The sequence below is a fragment of the Ahaetulla prasina genome, chromosome 7 (assembly GCF_028640845.1).
Source record: "Ahaetulla prasina isolate Xishuangbanna chromosome 7, ASM2864084v1, whole genome shotgun sequence".
Classification (NCBI taxonomy): Eukaryota; Metazoa; Chordata; class Lepidosauria; order Squamata; family Colubridae; genus Ahaetulla; species Ahaetulla prasina.
In genome coordinates, this window is record NC_080545.1 from 78,692,781 (window position 1) to 78,713,375 (window position 20,595).

At 38.9% G+C, this 20,595-nt stretch overlaps 1 protein-coding gene across 1 annotated transcript in view; it reads left to right on the top strand.

Annotated features, from left to right (window-relative positions):
• CREB3L2 (cAMP responsive element binding protein 3 like 2) overlaps nucleotides 1–20,595 on the top strand; it is a 75,742-nt gene that overhangs the window by 46,691 nt on the left and 8,456 nt on the right. The window contains exons 3-10 of the mRNA XM_058190103.1: nucleotides 8,645–8,817; nucleotides 9,864–9,951; nucleotides 11,854–12,035; nucleotides 13,838–13,984; nucleotides 14,382–14,440; nucleotides 15,421–15,489; nucleotides 18,566–18,665; nucleotides 20,430–20,556. Coding sequence (XP_058046086.1) covers nucleotides 8,645–8,817; nucleotides 9,864–9,951; nucleotides 11,854–12,035; nucleotides 13,838–13,984; nucleotides 14,382–14,440; nucleotides 15,421–15,489; nucleotides 18,566–18,665; nucleotides 20,430–20,556 — 945 coding nt within the window. The remainder of the gene's footprint in view (nucleotides 1–8,644; nucleotides 8,818–9,863; nucleotides 9,952–11,853; nucleotides 12,036–13,837; nucleotides 13,985–14,381; nucleotides 14,441–15,420; nucleotides 15,490–18,565; nucleotides 18,666–20,429; nucleotides 20,557–20,595) is intronic.

Genomic DNA, 20,595 nt, shown 5'->3' on the forward strand with positions numbered 1-20,595 from the left:
CCTCAGGAGAAAAATGTGGCAGCGTCTGGAACCCTAAAGTCTAGTATGGTTTCCAGGCCTGACAGGCATCCCCCCTTGGAAAAGAAGCTATATCCTAGGAAAGAATATACAGGCATTGTATATTGGACATTAATATAATTGAACGAGTCCAGAGGTATTTCACGAAAAGAGTCGTCCACTCCTCTTCTTGCAACAGAATACCTTATGCCACCAGGCTTGAAATTTTGGGATTAGACAATTTAGAACTATGCCACCTTTGGTCTGACCTAAGCGTAGTACACAAAATTATCTGCTACAGTGTCCTACCTGTCAATGTCTACTTCAGCTTCAACCACAATAATAAACGAGCACACAATAGATACAAACTCGATTGCAGAAAATACGACTTCAGCAACAGAGTGGTCAATGCCTGGAATGCACTACCTGACGCTGTGGTTACTTCCTAAAACCCCCATAACTTTAACCTTAGACTGTCTACTATTGACCTCACCCCATTCCTAAGAGGTCTGTAAGGGGCGTGCATAAGCGCACCAACATGCCTACTGTCCCTGTCCTACTGTCCCTGTCCTACTGTCCCCATTTATTCCTATCCTTATCCTGTATTCATAATCATGTTTATACTTATACCTGTTATCTCGTACATATTTGACAAATAAATAAATAATAAAATTAAAAAAGTGACTCCCTTCCAAACGTTGCGGGTCTCTGTGGAGATGACCCTGACTTTGGCTAGTTAGGCTATGTCTTGTTTTGATTGAGGTGTGAATTTCTTGATGCAACTGCAAGGCGTGATTCCCATCCCCCTGCTTATGGCAACTCGGGAGCACGTCAGGAAAGCTTTGCGATTTGCCATAGCAAGTTTCTTGACACGTATAAGCAATCCAAGTCAGGCTTTAAGCCAGACTGACATTTTGTCAAGGGAAAGTTGCCAAGATCACTGTCACAGGATACTTGTTTTGCTTTTGCTTGCAAGTAGACACCACTTCCTGACTCTTCCAAAGCAGAAGTATATTAATACAATTGCAGACTGGACGCCTGATCCTTGAGTCACATCTACAGTTCTCACATGTTTCTTATGATGGAGAACAGCCCTTTTACTTCAGAAAGCTACCCTTGAGATTTATTTAATTTATTTAAATAATTAAGCAAAACAATAAACATATGTTTATCCTTATGAACCTTTTTTCAGATTTGCCCCCTTTTCAGGGTTGTCTGTTATTTTTCCCCCCAAGAAAGTATGGCCTCTGAAGTCATATCCTACTTGTGGGGAAAAAATCAGATAATGTTAATCATACACATGGCATTCACAAGTATTGTTACATATATACAAATGTGTACATGTACAGACAACACACATTTATACAGGCAGTCCTCAACTTAACTGCTTTTCATTTAGAGATCCTTCAAAATTAACAACGGCACTGAAAAAAACAATTTACAACCATTTTTCGCACTTATGACCATTGCATCATCCCCATGGTCGTATGATCAAAATTCAAGCACTTGGCAACTGACTCATGTATGACGGTTACAGTGTCCCAGGATCATGTGATCCCTTTTGGCGACCTTCTGCCAAGCAAAATCAATGGGGAAAGCAGATTCACATTACAACCATGTTACTAACTTAACAGTTGCAGTGCCTTGCTTAACAAGTGTGACAAGAAAGGTTGTAAAATGGGGCAAAACTAACTTAACAACTGTCCTGCTATCCCAAAGGTGCTTTTTCAAGAGGCAACTGGACTTTCTGTTTTTTCTTTGAAGAGGTTTCGCTTCTCATCCAAGAAGCTTCTTCAGCTGTGACTGGATGGTGAGGAGTGTAAGGATTTATACTCCTTGCAGATAGCTCTGCATTTTATATATTTATATATTTATTTTATATTTATGTTATAAATTTATACTCTGCAAGGAGTATAAATCCTTACATTCCCCATCATCCACCACCCAGTCTGAAGAAGCTGGAGCTGAAGAAGCTTCTTGGATGAGAAGCGAAACGTCTTCAAAGAAAAAGAACGAAGTCCAAAAGCACCTTTGGGACAACTATGACCTGGGTGACTTGAGAATCTCCATAAACTGTCCTGCTAACAGAAATTTTGGACTCAATTGTGTTTGTAAGTCAAGGACCATCTGTATATCACACTTACAGTATTTCCCTGAATTAATCTTTTTAAGCGTCCTTGAGATATAACTGGAATCAGTCACATTCTTTCTATCATTTTGCTTTCTTTACAAAGACATAGGAAGAACAGTTCTAGCTTAAAATAAAGGTTTCCTTATAATGAATTTGAGTGACAAACTAAAAGAAAAGTTAAAATGAATGGGCATGATCCCATTTTATCCTTATTCCCAACAGCTTTTTAACTAGAATCTGAAGCTTTTCTAAAGTTAAGTATGTCACCCAGCTGTATTTCATTCCGGTTAGCATAAACTGGAATTTGAAACCAGGGAATTAGTCAGAAAGTAAATTACTGACTATTGCATCATTCTGTGGTGATGTGTTTAAGAAAAGAATCCTCCATTAAATATATTTTTGTCAGACCCAGAAATCTGTATCATGGATATATCAGCATTACTAGAATTCATTTAAGGTTATACCAGTTTCATGTTACTCTGTAAACTTTACTTTGCTAAGGTTTATTTGAATATTTGAAGGGAACCCCATCTTTCATATGAATTGCTTTTGTTGTAAAAAGCACTCCAGAGATTTTATTAAATTAGAAATAAAATTGATCATACTCACCGTGAATGTTTTTTTCTCCTCAAGTGGAGATTGCCAATTTGTAAAATTCTAATTTGGCTCAATATATGTATTTATGTAACACCTTAAAGCTATCTTCCCTAGAATGCAATTAATATATTTTTTTAAAAAAAAGAAATAGTAAGTTGTGATACAATGCAAATAATAATTTGTTAAATGTTGGAAAATAAAACTGTCTTTGGCATCAGAATAATAAATACTGGCACCAGGCAGATATATCTTGATTATCTCACTCTTTGCATTTGAAACCTATTGAGTCTGTGATATTTTGTTGCATATATTTTAATCTTGTATTTGTTGGCAGTTTTAAAAAATGCAGTAAAAGATGATTCCCAAATTGTTAGTTTGTTTTTTGTTTATTTACTACAACTTTTTTTTTGTTGGTTTACTGTGGCTGCTTTTTATTTATGTACCATTAGATTCCTGAAGGCTCTGAGTAATTTACATCTACCAGTAATAAAAGATTTAAAAAGTACAGGTAGTCCTTGACTTACAACCACATTGAGCCCAAAATTTCTATTGTTAAGTGAGACATTTGTTAAGAGAGTTTTACCCTATTTTACGACACTTCTAGCCACAGTTGTTAAGTGAATCATTGATGTTGTTAAGTTAGTAACATAGTCGTTACGGCTGTGTTACTAACTTAACTGCAGAGAAATGGGGTACAGAAGCAGATTTTTTAGGTGACCTTGCCCGGGGTGTGGAAGTGTATACATGCTGATTCTGTGTGTGTGTGTGTATGAATATGTAAGTGTGTATTCTTGTGAACATGCAGTTCAGTTGGGAGACCTAATTTAATTAACACTGTGTTTGCAGACCTTATCCCTTGATATGTGGATTAGGTCTGGGTAACGGGGGGGGGGGTTTTGAGGAATTTTGCTAATTTTAATTGATGAACTTAGTTTCAGCTTGACTGTCAATCATCTAGTGGAAACACTGATTCTGAGACCGTTGTAGATTCTGTTAATATTTTAAGGGAAGATGGAAACAGTATAAAGAATAAAATACATTTGGATCTAAAACTTCTCACAATGGCTGGATTCTAAAGTGAGAAGTAATTTTCCTGGAATGTAGGCCTTTGGCTACAAACCCAGTGTTAAAGCGAGTGAGCGAGCGAGGCCTTCTACATATGTTTGGAAACTCTTTACTCAGTCCTTTGAGAACCGGGATCTACTATGGAAAACAAATTTCTATGAGAGCTGGACTCTTACGCAGTCTGAACCTTGGATCATGAAACTGGTGACCGCCCTGCTAAACAAAAAGCTCTTCACAATTTTTCTTGCACATATAATCCTTGAGCTTCTCTCCTGCTTCTCATTCCCACCCACCCCTTTTCCTTTCCATTTAATCATTCCACTCTGCCTGTCGGAAAAAAGATTCTAGTGTTTGACCGTTGCATAGAAGCTTCTTTGTTGAGAGCAAAGCGTGCCTTTCAGTATCTGTGTAATTAGAGCAAAAGGAAGGAGGTGAGGGAGCAGACAAACCCCTGACTCTGGGCAAACTCTGAAAGGAAACTAATTCATACATGAATACCAGTCTCTCACCTGGTAGAGTAAGAGAGTGAGCTAGTATTACAGAAGCAATAAAAGAGGGGATTATGCGTGCTTTGCTGTGAGTAACCTGTGAGTAGAATCTGCCCGTGGGTTGTAGTTCTGTGAGGGATAATTTCTGTTTCTAATGCCAGACGTTTACAGAATAATATGCCTTTCTCAGTTTTGAGATAAGTTGTGTACGTTTTTAATGGGTCAAGAATCTCTTATGCATAAGCCCTGTGAGTCCTGTTTTTCCCACTTAATGCAGTTTTTTTTCCTCATGTTGATCCTTCTTGGCACAGCTTAGATTACTGTTTTGAAGTGTCTGATTACAGGATGTACTCTACATATTTATGTTTGCTTGTAATTTTTCTTGGCTCGGCCAATGTAATTCAAATTATATCTTCCCTTGCCAATGGGAGACGTTTTAAAATTATACCCATGGGGTAATTACTAGCATCAAATGTACAAAGTCCCTCTGTCACCTTCCTGTTGCTGAATTGAAGGCTGCAGAAATAGAAGGCTGCAAGAGGCTTTCCTCTCAAATTTAGTTTTCCCCCCCTCTCCTCTTGTGGACAGATCTCTTGGTAATTGCATTCTGCGGCAATAAATATCTCCTCTCTTTAAGAAAGTTGACTCAGTCCATCAGCTCTGTATCATTTTACCAAAGAGAAGTTGTTGAAGAGGATAAGCAGCAAGCAATCATGACATGGGTCTGAAACGATGCACACAGAGAAAGTCATAGAGACCTAAGATTCCTCAATACAGATAATCCTTGACTTACATTTGGGACCAGAATTTCTGGTCTGCTAAGCAAGGCGGATATTCAATGAGTGCCGCCCAATTTTACGACTTTGTTTCAGGGGTGAAATCTAAAACTTTTCCCTACTGGTTCTATGGGCGTGGCTTAATTGGTGGGCATGGCTTGGTGGTCGGGTGACTGGGTGGGCGTGGCCAATAACAATAAATAATAAAAATAATAAACAAAGTACACAAAACAATAAGAGGTACCAAAAACCAACTTTCACACTTTACACACACACACAATAGAACACAACACAACACAACACAACACAACAGACTCACACACAATGTAAAAGCAGCTGCACTTCACCCAAAATGGCTCCTGCAACAAGCAGGAACCTCACACAGCCACAAAAAGCTCAAAAACCAACTTTCACACTTTACACACACACAACACAACACAACACAACTGACTCACACACACGCAAAATGCCACATACAGCTTTGTGAGATAGTTAGAGTGAAACACTACAGAAACATCAAATCTCAGAAAGCTGCACAAAGATTTTATTATTTTATTTTATGTATATTTTTAGATAAAAGCAGCTAAATTTAAAACTTCCTTAACTTTAAATTGCTATGTCTAAAAAAAAAAAGCTCCACCCCCCAATTAACTATTTTTTAAAGCTCCCCCCCCCCCAGTTACTTACCCAATTGAAGGAACAAGGCAGGGAGATTGAGTTGCTCACCGATGAGATGGATTGCAGGCAGGCACATTGAGTTGCTAGCTGATGCAATTGATTGCAGCAGCCGAAGCAAGGCAGGAAAAGTGAGTGAGCCCAAAAGAAGCAGCAAGCTGCCAAGTAGGCAAGTGGGGAGTGAGCGATTGGCGGGGGTGGTGGGGGCAGGGATTTTTGCTACCAGTTCTCCGAACTACCCGCCCCCATCGCTACCGAATCGCCCAATCCGGTCCGAATCGGGAGCATTTCACCCTTGCTTTGTTTGTTACCATTAAGCAAGTTACTGCGGTTGGTAAGTGAATTATGATGAGGTTGTTAAGTGACTGCTAACAACTTAAAGGAGCCAGGGTGGCGCAATGGTTAAGAGTGCAGTACTGCAGGCTACTTGAGCTGACTGCCAGCTGGCTGCAATTTGGCAGTTCATATCTCACCAGGCTCAAGCTTGACTCAGACTTCCATTCTTCCGAGGTGGGTAAAATGAGGACCCAGATTGTTGGGGACAATATGCTGACTCTATAAACTGCTTAGAGAAGGATGTAAAGCACTGTAAAGTGGTATATAAGTCAAAGTGCTGTTGCTATTGCCAAGTGAATCTGACTTTGCTTGTTGGAAGCCAGCTGGGAAGGTTGCAAATGGCGATTACATGACACTGCAACCATTGTAAACACATACCCAGTGCCATTGTAACTTCACATGGTCACTAAATGAATGACTGTAAGTCAAGAACTACCTGTAATCCAAAGGAGTTTTTAATTTTTGAGTTGATGCGGTATAACTTGCTGGTGATTTGAAATATACAAAAGGGCCTCCAAGAAGCATCTAAGTAGCTGTTGCTGGAAATGGGTTAAGGAGCATTGTAATTAGAATTTTAAAAGTCTTAAAGGAGGCCTCCATCTCTCAACAATTTGGTTCAGTTTCCTTTGCACTTCTCCACTAGTAGTCTTATGGTGCTGATTTTGGCTCTTTTAGAAGCCCCTGTTTTAGTCTTTTCCTAGGTGTAGTACAGGTAGTCCTTGTTTTACAAGCGTTCGTTTAGCGACTGTTCAAAGTTACAACAGGACTGAAAAAAGTGACTTACAACCGTTTTTCACACTTAAAACCATAACAACATCTCCACAGTCATGTGATCAAAATTCAGATGCTTGGCAACTGACTCATACTTATGATGGTTGCAAAGTCTGGGGGCAAGTGATCACCTTTGGCGACCTTCTGACAAGCAAAATCAATGGGGAAGCCAATTCACTTAGTGACCATGTTACTAACTTAACAATTGATGTGATTCACTTAATAACTGGCAAGAAAGGTTGTAAAATGGGCTAAAAGTCGTTCAACAACTGTCTTAGCAACAAAAATTTTGGGCTCAATTGTGGTTATAAACTGAGGACTACCTGTACCCTTTTAAAAATAAAATCAGCTGCAGTAAACAAGGTGATGATGCAGTGATGTACCTACAGAGGACAAAGTGGAATGTTTGGCCCTTCTGTTCTCTTTTTAAAAAATTTTTTAAATGGTTTCTTTCTAAATAAAGAAAAAAATGGCTAAGGGTATGTCTCCTTTTTTTAAAAAAATGCTAAGAGAAAGTCTCTTTTTAAGAAAGTAAAAAATGTGCTATACCTATTGAAGATTTAACATACCTATTCTACTTATTTTTGTTCAGAGAAAACTCATATTAAGATCCATTGTCATTATCAATCAATTAACTGCTAAAAATTCAGAAATTGATCTTGGGGGCTCAGGAATGACCCCAAAGAGAGCGCAGCCCCTGGTCACCAACGTTTGTTTTAAATTCCTAAATTAGCTTTTCTTGGCCCAGTTAGTCCACAGACAGCTGGCTGGAAATTCAGGAATTTGGAGTCTCAGTGCTTTTGAAAGATGGGGGCTGGGGAAGGAGTCTGCCAATGGTTTGTGACTATGTCAAGAATGACCTTATTCTCCTTGAACATGTTTGATACAGCTTCAGTTTTAGACTCATTACCATAAAAAATGTTGGGTAGGAAAATTATGAAAAAAAAAATTTTGTTTGTGCCAGCCAGATTGTAGAATATCTTTTCTTATTTATTTAGCAAATGCTATTTATGTACTTATTTAGCAAATCAGTATATTTCAGCAAATGTATATATTTTAAAAGGGCCTTTACAAAATCTTGATTTGTATTGCAGTAATCTTGATTACTGTGCAGCTGTTTCTAAACTTCTATTTATTATTGTTGTTGTTGTTTTCCATTTAAGGCCACATTGCTTTATTTTCCAATGATTTTGTTTATCGTTCTCTCTCTTTTTTAAAATAAAAATAAAATAAAGATAGTTTATAAATCAACCAAGGCTTTCACAGTTCCATGAGTTTTATTCCCCACTGTCTTCTCCTTTCACAATAAGCTCTAAGGAAGAGACTAGAATTTTAAGACAGCAGAACAATCTTTCGTTTTAAAATATTTCAATTCTCAGGAGCTGAAGGGAAGCTGAACAGCCTAAGTGGCAGAGATGGGGAACTAAGCAGTGGTTTGGTTGGCTTTAACACAGACCTCCGGCTGCTTGTCTGATCGCTTGTTTAGTCTTGTTGAAGGTTTTTTCTAGGCAATTTTCAGTAATTACCTTATTTTGGGTCCTCAGCCAATTCACCTTCACCCCAGGGCTGTGTAGAGGCTGCAGTTTAAAGCCCCAGGTTTCTCTCTGAAATAAAAGCCTGAAAGAGGAGATAGAAAGCATTGCTTAATGAATTAAATGCTTTCTCGGTCATGTTTCCTCTCTTCTCTTCTCCTTAGCTTGGATTTGCATTCTCTGGTTTCCTCCCCCTGGCCCCCTTTCGATATCTGTGGAAATCTGTCCATTTCTGGCTCTTAATGTGTGCTTTGTTTTCATTTCTCACTCCACCAGCTGACTTGGAAAATGAAGACTGGTGCCTGGGATCAGAGCTGACGTCAGCCAACATAAAGACAGAACCAGCAGTGACTGAAGCATCTGGCCTTGCTCCCTCAGGCAGTCTTACTGCTTCGCCCAACCCCACCATCCTGGAGGGGGAAGAGCCACTGATGCAGGATGATGGCCCAGTATGGTTTCTTACTTAAAGTCTTGATTAGCAAATGTGTAATGTCCCTAGACCAGGGGTGTCGAACTGGATTTCTTCAAGGGGCGGATCAACATTGTAGTCCTCTGCAGGCCAGCTGCGGGGGGGGGGGGGAGGAGATGGGGAGATGGGAAGAACACCTCCTGCAGCCCCCTGCCGGCCAAAATGGGGTGCGGGGGGAGCCTGCGTGAGGGCCCCCTGTGCCCCGTTTACAGCCTGGATGGCCTCCTTCAGCACTTTGCTGGCCAAAATGGGGTGTGTGTGGGGGCACCACCCATTTTGGCTGCCAGAGGCACTGCGGGCCGCTCCTTTGCTATTTTCCAGGTCAGCCCCACGAGCCAGCTTTAAGCACCTTGTTTGACACCCCTGCCCTACACATTGAGAAACATAGTGCCTTATCTAATTTGAGACTAAGGTGATAGAGAAGGCAGAAGTAAAATTCTGTATCCCAGTCACACATGATGTTTTACTTAACAACTGAAGGAGAAATAAGGTCATACGTCCATTGTGGTCAAGTGATTTACCACTTAACAACTGCAGCGCTTAATGACAGAATTGCTTTGTGCCAGTTGTTGCCGTTCTCTACGATGACAAACCAAGCAGAAGACTTGTTTGCCAGCTTTGCATTTCTGATCTACATATCCCATGTGGAAGACACCATTCAGGAGCATCTGAAAATGGTTCTCCATTTAATAAATTATGGCTCATTGCAGAGTCAGCCAGCTGTTTAGCCTGGATTTGGCATTTTTATCCACCTTACAAGACCCTTCCCAAAGACCTGGGATAAATAGATGTGGATGTTTGATGATAAAAGTATTGTTTCAGGATGTAAGCTATTCTGAGTAAGGCTGCCTTTTGCAATGCTTGCAATGGCACCTTGCAGCACAAGGAGGGTATCAGAAAGCTGATGTCCACCCAGAGTTAATGAAGAAAGTGGTGCCACACATGCTTTCATGTTATTTAATAAAGCAGAAAAGGGATAAAAATCTGCCCTGATGTTTATTTCTTTTTGAATTTCTTGTCTTTCAGACTAAATCAGAGAGTCACAACGTTCTTCCTGAGATTAAATTGGAGCCACATGAAGTGGATCAGTTTCTGAACCTTTCATCCAAGGAAGGTCTGTTATTTAGCGTAGAGTTTTCCTCTGTATAATGATTGGTAAGAAAGAACATTATTTTTGATCAGGAATGTGTATGGTTTAGAATTATTATCCAGTAGACACACGGAGAAACTGTGTCCCAAGGAAACTGTTCTTTTAGCTAAAAAAAGGAGGGTGGGGAGAGGACCAGGAGATAATTGAAGGTTTTAGGGTGCCCCTGCCAAGAAACGAGTCTTGCCTGCTCATAGCCATTGACAAAGGAAGAATGCAATGAGTTTAAGGTGCTCTTTTTTTCCTCTGAGCCACCTAATTACAATGTGAAAAGTGCTAAAGGATACTCAGGTTTTATTAGTGTCCTTTTTCTGTCGATCTTGGCAGGTACCAACAATTCCAATCTCTTTTATACAAGTGTGTCTACAAGGGGGTGGGGGGGAGGGAAATGACCCAGTTGAAGCCCTGCCTTTTTAAAAAACCTGTGTCACAACATGACATTGTTGATACAATTCTGTATCTTTATGATCTTTGCACATAGACATTTGTTTATGAAATCTTGGAGTTGCAGATGAGGATCATGCGGGAATGTTTAATCTCCAGTTCTCCTCTTTTTCCTCTTCTTTCATCCATGTTTGTATTAAGCCAGAGTTTACTATTAATTTGAAGCAGGAAATTTTTTCTTAACAAACCAGGATAGTAAACTAAGATCAAGAAAGGATAATTGGCCTCTATAGTGGTCTGCTCTTTTCTGTTAAGCTAAGCTTTTCTTAGAAGTTAAGAATATTGGTTCTTTAGTCTATTGCCTACTAAAATTGCAGACACAGAAATCTGGTTTTCACAGTGTAGTTAGCATTCCTTTTTCAAGTTACAATTTTAATTCAATGTATAATTCATTTGAATTGAGTTTTCACAGCGTTTCTCTAGTTATGCAATAGTACTTTGTGATACACTGCCCAGAGTCACTTCTTTGTGAGATGGACAGCTATATAAATTTGAGAAATAATGAATGAACGAATGAGTGAATGAAAAGTTAAAAGACTGTTCATCTCCTGATGATTATGTAAAAAAAATGTGCTTTTCTTGCCAATAATATGGAAGTGACTTTTTCTGGAAGATGATAGGTAGACAAATAGACAGACTGACAGACAGACAGGTAGATCATAATGGTATCATTCCAGCCTGGAATGTGAAGAAGCATACCATTTTCCACTATAATGATATAATTGCTTTACTAGAGAGATACTTATTTTCAAATTTTGAGTTAGAATCTTGGATTTTATGTTTGTTGTTGTTAAACTTTATACATAGTCTTTGGTTCAGATGTAACTAATTTATTCACTCTTCCTTTCATACACTTGTTTGAGAAAGATATTATTTAATTCAGCTATTTTTCTACGATGTCTGCCCTTGGAAATAACGATTTAAACCTCATATACAAACTAAGGGGTGAAAAATTAGGGTGTGTTAAATGATTCAATTTTAAATTTCCAAACATTAGTTTGGAAAAAGTTGTGACATGCCTTGGGGATTGTAAAGATATTTTGGTTACTGGTTATAATTTACTGGTTACTGGTTATAATTTAGATGTGCTTGGTAAGTAACTACATAAATATCACAACTTTTTAACATTTTGTTTCATATGCATTCATAAATCGGATTGGCATTTATAAACTTTCCTTAGCCCATACTTTCCTAGTTTGGACATCCAGGAAGTTTATGATTTACAAAACAAAACTATATATTTTTCAAACTCAATCACATGAGTGAGATAAAGTACAGTAGAAGAGAGACTTTGAATCCCTAAAGATTTACCTGAAACTCAGGATTTTTGAATCATAGCATCTAATAACCAGGACTATTCTTCTTTCTGATATTTTAAAACAATCTCTCTATTTTATTCTTCCTCCTCTTGTTTTTCTCCTGCAGTGGTGGATACTCTACACATGCCTCCAACACCCCCCAGCAGCCATGGTAGTGATTCTGAGGGTGGACAAAGCCCAACCCGGTCCCTCCCACCATCAAGTCCCACCCACTTGCAGGCCACTGTTAAAGTGACATCACGCACAGCTTCCGCCCTTACCAATTCACCTCTCTTAACAGCACCACATGTAAGAGACAGTGGTCTCTGCCTTTTTCTTTTCATTAATGCATTTTGTTTGAATTAATTGGGTACATTGATTGATATCAAAACATTGGTAATGGAAATGATGATTTGTCCCATTAACAAATGCCTCATTTTTTATGCTTCAGAATATTGTTACAAGTGTAGAAAAGTAATTAAGAGGATCTAGATATTGAAGAATGCATTAAAATAAGGCTGCCTTCAGAATGTGTAGTTAGAATGTTCCAGGCATTTAATTCATAGCCATTCCCATTTGTCTACAGCAGGGGTGTCAAACTCAAGGCCCGTGGACCAGATGCAGCCCGCAATGTGGTCGCATCCAGCCTGCGGAGCCGTCTTGGTCTACCCAATGTGAAGAGGAAAGATCGTGTTAGCGTGGCTTTGGCCCAGTCTACCCAATGCGAAGAGGAAACATGCCAGCAGTTTGGAGAGTGGTCATGCCCACCCAGTTGGCCACACCCACCCAGTCGGCCATGCCCCTCCCCCCCCGAGGTCAACCACAGCCCTGATATGGCCCTCAATGAAATTGAGTTTGACACCCCTGGTCTACAAACAGTCCTTGCTTAATGACCAGCTTCTTAGCAACCAATCAGGACAGATCCCTCAAATGGTACTTACAACCTGGTTTCAGAGTTCTGACGATGAACCCTCTCCCCATGGTTACATGAGCGCATTTTGGGCGCTTTTATTGCTGGCTGCAGCATTCTGCAGTCATGTGTCTCTGATTTACAACTTTTTTTTTGCTGGATTCAGACCCTTTCAGCCAATTTTTACCCACCCATCCACCCACACATACACACACCTCCCAAAGAAATGAAGGGACTTGCTTTACAACCATCATGTTTGCTTTGTGATCTCTGCAAAAAAAAAAAGTTGTAAAATTGGGTTGGTCATGAGGGTGCCTTAACTTACAATGGAAATTTACAATGGAAATTTCAAGCTCCATTACAGTCATAAGTTGAGGAATATATATATATATAATATATATAATATATTATATTATATTATATTATATATATATATATATATATATATATATATATATATATATTATATATATATTATATATATATAATATATATAAAATATATTGATTTATTTTTGGGTCTTTTCCCGTGTAAGGTTGAGAGTAGAGTATCTTGGAGACGTTTCGACGAAGTCTCACTCATCATCTTCAGGCTGGTTTTTTCGGCTTTGTGCTTGTGTGAGCAAAACGTGGTCAGAGCTGCCGTCTCTCTATAAATACTGGTGGGGAGGTGGGGAGTGTTGCTATGAGGGGGTTGGTTGGCTGTATGGTTGCATCTTGATTGGTAGATGGAGTGAGTGTTTGCAGATTGGTCAAGGTGGGGAGTGTGCGAGCAAAGCACGAAGCCTTAAGCACCAGTTTGAAGATGACGAATGAGACTTCATCGAAACATCAACATGTCATTGATTAGGAAATGTCTTGATGAATTGGAACGTTAATTTAAAATAAAGCATTGTCAATATAAATGCTTCTAGTAACTTAAAAAGCAAAATAAGTGCGCTTTATTCCTTCAAGCAAACATTTTAGTGTGGATTGAAATTCTTGAGTCTGTTGTATTAATTGAATCTGTTATATTAATTGGGCAGTGGTCCTTTAAACCAAGTCTGTATCGCTTTGGAGAATAGAAGTTCCTGCTTGGCTTGCATATTTAATTCTAATCTTTTTGTTTGGTCCCATGATCATAAATTTAATATTTAAGAGAACGTTACCCATGCTTACCATGCATTTTTCTCCCTTTTCCCCTCCTCACCCTCTTGTCAAAGAAACTTCAGGGCACAGGTCCTCTAATCTTGACAGAGGAGGAGAAGAGAACTTTGATAGCAGAAGGCTATCCCATCCCTACAAAACTTCCCCTCACCAAAGCAGAAGAGAAAGCACTGAAGAAAATCCGTAGAAAGATCAAGAACAAGGTACGGCAATTTGGTCTCTTACACATCTGTTCCTACAACATCCTTCCCCCTAGCACTATTTTTTCCATCTTTCAATTTTTCCAGCAAGTAGGAAAGATGATCCTAATGGACTATTGTCCCTCTGTGAATTTTCCACTCTTAAAAGCCATTCACGTCTTTGCAGTCTTTCTGTGGGTGTAAACTATGTCTGTGCTTGCTGTTCTCTGCCTCCAAGTTTGCCTGCAGCTGAATTAAAAATATTTTAACTGCCTTTCTGTCCTAAGATTAACCTCCAAAGGGAACATAGTTTTGTAGAATTTTTGTATTCTATTACTGAGTAACCATAGTTTTTTCTTTCTTTCCCTGTTGGTTTGGTTTGGTCTGGTTTTGTGAAGGGTGCTGCTATTTTCTCTTCTAGATTTCTGCCCAAGAAAGCAGGAGGAAAAAGAAAGAATACATGGACAGCCTGGAGAAGAGGTGAGCAGTAGATTCCTTTGATCAAACTTCTAAGAAGGTGGACAAAACCGAAACTTAGATCCCAGTTGTAAGAGAAGACATGGTTTGCAGCAGTGGTGGGATTCAGCCAGTTCGCACCACTTCGGGAGAACCGGTTGTTAACTTTCTGAGCAGTTTGGCAAACTGGCTTTTGGAAGAAATCATAAGAGCAGAGAACCGGTTGTTAAATTACTTGAATCCTACCACTGGTTTGCAGGATATCTGTGATCAAGAAGAAAGCTTAGACTAAATTTTGCAGGAACACAGCATCTCACATATTTCTGGAACTCCTTGATTTTGATTATTTTTTAATTATTGTTAACTGCTAGAAATAAAGCCCTAATATATAGTTGCCACCAATGTTATTTTAAAATCTCAATGAAAAGTAGTTTCTTGAAAAAAAAGAAAAGAATTCCCTTTAGAAAGCAAGCTGTTTGAGGAGGGTAGATGGGCCAAGGGCCTAATTCAATTTAAAGAGATCCAGTTCTTGAGAGGTTGCCTTGCTGTGCTGAAAGGAACCACTGTGGCCTCCAAAATTTGAAAGTACATGTGCCTTCTATGCCCCCTAGCGGCTACTAAGAGGGGGGAATTCAAATTTATTGATGGCATAAGGAACAGGCTATGCCTAATAAATATATAAAGATATTGAAATAATACTAGCATAGCAGCCATGATCTAATATGCCCAGGCTGAGAATAAAACTTGGAACAGAATGTGCTGGTAAAAGAAGACTTATTTCATTTATTTCTCAATATGGTAAAGGTTTCACCATCCTTCCTAAACTCAGGGTTTGTCTACAGCACAAGCTATTCTTGGTTATAAAATCAAAGGCCAGTTTGATAAATGGAAATCTCACAGCAAATCCTTATTTAATCCTAATGGCAGTTCAGAAGGTATGTATCATTATTGTTGGTTAACCGATCACAGAACGTTAAACCTTTGATTGTCATTTGATTTCCAAGGGTTGAGACCTGCTCAACTGAGAACAGTGAGCTTCGCAAGAAAGTGGAAGTTCTGGAGAATACAAACAGGTAAAATATGCAATTCAAGTTAAAAAAAAACAAAACAAAAAAAACAACCCTTTCTTTCCATCCTATATTTTGAACTGAACAAAACTGGAATGGCCAGGAAACCAACCAGCTAAATTATTTTGGTATAAATGTGTCACTAGATCGGAATTTCCAAAAAGGCCCAGATGACCTCCCAAGAATGGGATACGAAATCAGTCCCATTAGTTAATCATAGCATCCTTTAGAACCAGGATCTAAAATTCCTGCATTGTTCCACTATTATTACGGGAGCCAAATTGCAGGTAGTCCTTAACTTACGATCACAATTGAGCGCTAAATTTCCACTGCTAAGCAAGACAGATGTCAAGTGACTTGTGTCCCACGTTCTTTTTTTTTTTTTTTTTTTTTTGCCCACTGTTGTTAAGCAAATCATTGCAGTTGTTAAGTGAATGATGCAATTGTTAAGCAAGTCTGGCTTCCCCCATTGACTTCGCTTTTCGGAAGCCAGGTGGGAAAGTTACGAATGTGGATCCTGGGACACTGTAACTGTCATAAATACAGGTAGTCCTCGACTTACAACAGTTCATTTAGTGCTTGTTCAAAGTTACAACAGCACTGAAAAAAGTGACTTACGTTTTTCACACTTATGATCTTTGTAGCGGTCCCCTGATCATAGGATCAAAATTCAGACGCTTGGCAACAGACTCATATCTATGACCGTTGCTATGTCCCAAAAGTCATGTAATTCCCCTTTGCAACCTTCTGACAAGCAAAGTCAATGGAGAAGCCAGATTCCATTAACAACCGTGTTCCTAACTTATCAGCCACAGTGATTCACTGAACAATTGTGGCAAGAAAGGTTGTAAAATGGGGCAAAACTCAGTTAACAAATGTCTCACTTAACAATAGAAATGTTGAGGTCAGCTGTGGTCGTAATTCAAGGACTACCTGTGCATGCCAGTTGCCAAATTTTGATCCCGTGACTATGGGGATATCGCAACAGTTGTAAGTTGTGAAAACTGGTCATAGGTGACTTTTACCATTGTCATCATAATTTAGAATGGTCATTAAAGGAATGGCTGTAACTTGAGGGCTACCTGGATGAACTGGAAGAAGCAGGAAGTCAGTGGTTTTATTGAAGTGGCTGGGACTTGTGGTTCGGAGAAGAATCCCCCAGAATTTCTACTCCTTTGATAATAGAATGTTCTCTGTGGAGTTTGGAAATGATCTGTTGGTGCGCATGTGATTCGTGTGGATGATTTCAGTAAACTGCTTTGGATACTGTATGAAAAACTGAGAGCGTGACACAGAAACACTGCAGTAAATAAATCTTGCAAGCAACGGAAAATTGGGCAAAGCTCTCTGCGCCTACTGCTTCTCACAGCGTGGGCTGTCAGTGCAGTCTCGGATAGTCAGGTATCAGCAACAAGAAAGGCACTTATCATTTTTTGACAAACGAAGTGGCAAGTTTGAGCAAAATCCTTCAGGAGGTTCACATTCCATTACTGATCGTATATTTTGTCAACTTTCTGTGCAATAACGGATTAAGGCAGTGAATCTGGCATAGTTTAAACAGCCAGTTATGGCTGTTTAAAAGGTCTAAAGAAAAAACAAAAGCATTTAAATAAAAGTGTGCAATCATTCCTTTCCTAGATGAACCAGAGTTTAGTGTCTCCATGTATAAGTTTTGCATTTGGAAGGCAGACCTCTGCATTACCCTAGCAAATTCAGATTCCTATACCTTTTTCAGCTGCTGTGCATGTGGAAAGGGATTTTGGCAAACTGAAGAGTAGGATGTACTCCTCTTTTGTAAGCTGCCCTTCCCCTTTTGCTATGGGTTTGGCATCTGAAATTGGCGGGAGAAAGCAATAATTTAAGTAGCACATAAGCAAATATTCTCAAGCTAGGCAAGGATAAATCAGTGATTTTGGGTTGAATTTCCTATGGAACGGAGAGACCGTAACTCAGTGCCAGAACACCTGCTTTGAATGCAGATAGGCCTAAGAATTGGCGGCTTTAACAAAGAACAGATTATGGTAACTGGCCAGATTTCTGCCTGGAAGGCTTCTATCAGGCTAAATAGTTTGATATAAATTTCCAAATCAGGAAAAGATTGATATTGATAGGTTAATGCAATTATGTTTTATCTATGAAGGGAAAAATGGTAAATAATAAAATAACCCCCCCAATAGGGAGAATATACAATAGCCATAAAGTATAGAAAATCTCTATTCTTTGTGACTTAAACATATAATATTGTTCCTTGTTAACAACCCTAATCTAGTCTTGCTCAAAATTGTATTTTCCCAGATGTGTTGAATCAGGGCTACCACATCAGTTTTGGCAAAAATCTGGATGAGCCTTAGATCTGATGAGCCCTGGACTTCAGGTCCCATAAAGCCACAATTCACAGGATTAACTGAAGTTTAATAGATGTGTTGCATGTCTCAGAGATACAGTGTTGGGAAAGGCTCCCCTAGAACTTCATTTTGTGTAAAAACTGGATCAAACTGCAACTATTGAGCAGCCCCCAAGAAAAGAAAAATAATATTTTCTTTCCTCTTGTAGGGTTTATTATGTGGGTGTATTCTTCCTGACAGGTCTCGAAGTATTAAAAATCTCAACATATCTAATACATCTGAGAAACCATAAGGGCAAAAAAAATTGGAAGGATGTGTGAAAACCGATTCTTCACACCGTGTAGACTTAAACTATAGAATTTGCTATCACAAGCTGTACTGGTGGTTCTCAACAAGGGTAGAATTAGGGATTAGAAAGTTTCATGGGAGATAAGGTTGCTAGTAGTTAGGGTGTCTCTGTGATGAGGGGTTCCTTGATGGTCTCTGAACTTGGTTGTTTTCTTGCAAGGAGCTCAAGAGAACACCAAGGACCTCTCATTTCAACCCCGAGCTACAAATGTTCTCCTTTGTTGTCTATTGTCTATGTTTCATGTATTGTCCTTGCACATTTCACAGGGACATTAGATTGTCCACTGTGGGAAAAGGAGAATGGGCTAAATGGGCCTGTAATCTGATCCACCAGGGCGTTTATGTTCTTAATTGACCTATTCACTGATTCCTGCTCCTGTGTCTCTCAGAACACTCCTGCAGCAATTACAGAGGCTCCAAACCATGGTAGCTGGCAAAGTGTCACGGTCCTGTAAAGCTGCTAGTACACAAACAGGGACGTGTCTCATGGTAAGCAACTTTTCATCCCTGATGGTCCGTTAGGGCTTTCACTTATCATTCTCTGGTATTTCTATGCAGCTTATGCTGTCACGGTATGAGGAATAAATGTCTAGGTACCCACGTTTTGCTCTTCATGTAGCACTGCTTTCTTTCTTTTATATTCAGCTTTCTGCTTCAAGCAGAGTAGAGAACACTTTCTCTTGCATTTCTCGCCACTTCCATCAACAACATTGGGCTGAATAAAAGTGACTTGTCCCAGGTTACTCTGTAAGTTTCTGTGACTGAGGGTTCAGATCTGCATTTGAAACAATATACCAGACTGGCTTTGATTACAGACCAAATAAGATGTAACCCCCAACCAAATACTATCTATATTTTTTTACCAAGTAAATTCCAGGTATGGGAAGAAAAGATCTACATTGAGAACTTGGTGGGGGCAATTGTTTAAATTCTTATTGCTCCTACAAGGATTAGGTTTTGATTAGACTGTCTTCCTTTCTTTTGATTATAACTGTATAAATGGTGATCTATTGAATTTGCCCTGATGGTGATGGCTAAGTCTGCAGTGGGTTTTTTAGGACAGCATTAGGTTGCAATGGTTGTTATATGTAGCATTCAGTTTGGTGCATAGAGATAATGTTAGACAGAAATGCTAATGGTGAAATGGAAGTTCGGAGACCATGAGATAGATTGAAATAACACAATTATTATGGTAGCTAGCAGCACAGATATCATCTGTGAATGTCAATGTTAGAAAAATTAATTAATAAGAAAAATTAATTAAAAAAGAGTGTTAGCCTGCAAACTTATCTTCCTAATGTTTCGATGTCTTTGGGCAGGGAGGAAGCAGTTCGATTAGTCAGAAGTCTTATTATCCCAGGAAATCTGCACCATCTGCTTATAGGGTAGCTTTACTAATTAAATGAACATTGAAATGGGGTTCAGGCTAATTTTTGTTGGATTAACAACTGAGAATATAGTTAGTTATGGTTTATCTACCCATTCAAGATCCTTTTTTCTCAGATTATTATTTTTCTTTATGGAGCATTTGTGCTTCCAGTAGATTTAGTTAAGTTCCTTTCTGAACTCATTGGAACAGGTGAAATGGTAGGAGTGGTAATATAAAACCAATAAAAATTTTGGATACTTTTTAAAAATAATATCTCAACTGAATAGAATGGTTTTAAAGCGTCTAGAATTGCCAGGCTAAAAAAAGATATGTTTCTAGTACAGATAGTCCTCAACATATGACTACAATTAGGACTGAAATTTCAGTCTCAAAACAATGCAATCTTTAAGCAAGTCACCCACTCGATTTCACAACCATTTTCACTATGGTTGTTAAGTAAATCATATGTTTATTAATTGAATCACCTGGTTGTTAAGCAAACCTGGCTTTCCTGATTAATTTTGTCTGTGAAAAGCTGGCTGGAAAAGTCAGAAATTGTGATCATGCTACATCCATTGTAAAATGCAATCCATTTGCTAAGCACATGGATTGTGATTATGTGGCTATCATAACTTCAAGGACGGCTCATAGGTCACTTTTTCTGAGGCTGTTGTAACTTTGAACCAACATTAAAGAAATGGTAGTAAGTTGAGGTCTAGCTGTAAAGCTAAACCAGCATTGCACCTGAGAATTATTTCAACTAAGCAAGAGAAGAGAAGACTTCTGGAGCGTAGTTTTTGTTGGTTTTATATTTAACTTGTATTGTATTGGTTGGATGACTTTAATTCTTATCATGTACATAAAACATGTGCTTTTCCCCCCAGGTTGTAGTATTATGCTTTGCAATTATTTTGGGCAGCTTTTCGCAGAGTTTTGGGCCTCATTCCTCCATCACAAAAGCTGTGCTGCCAACCCAACATTCTACACCAGAGTCATATACAGCATCAATAGGTGAGTGCAAAATCAGGAGGTTTTAATGTTGTCCGTTTG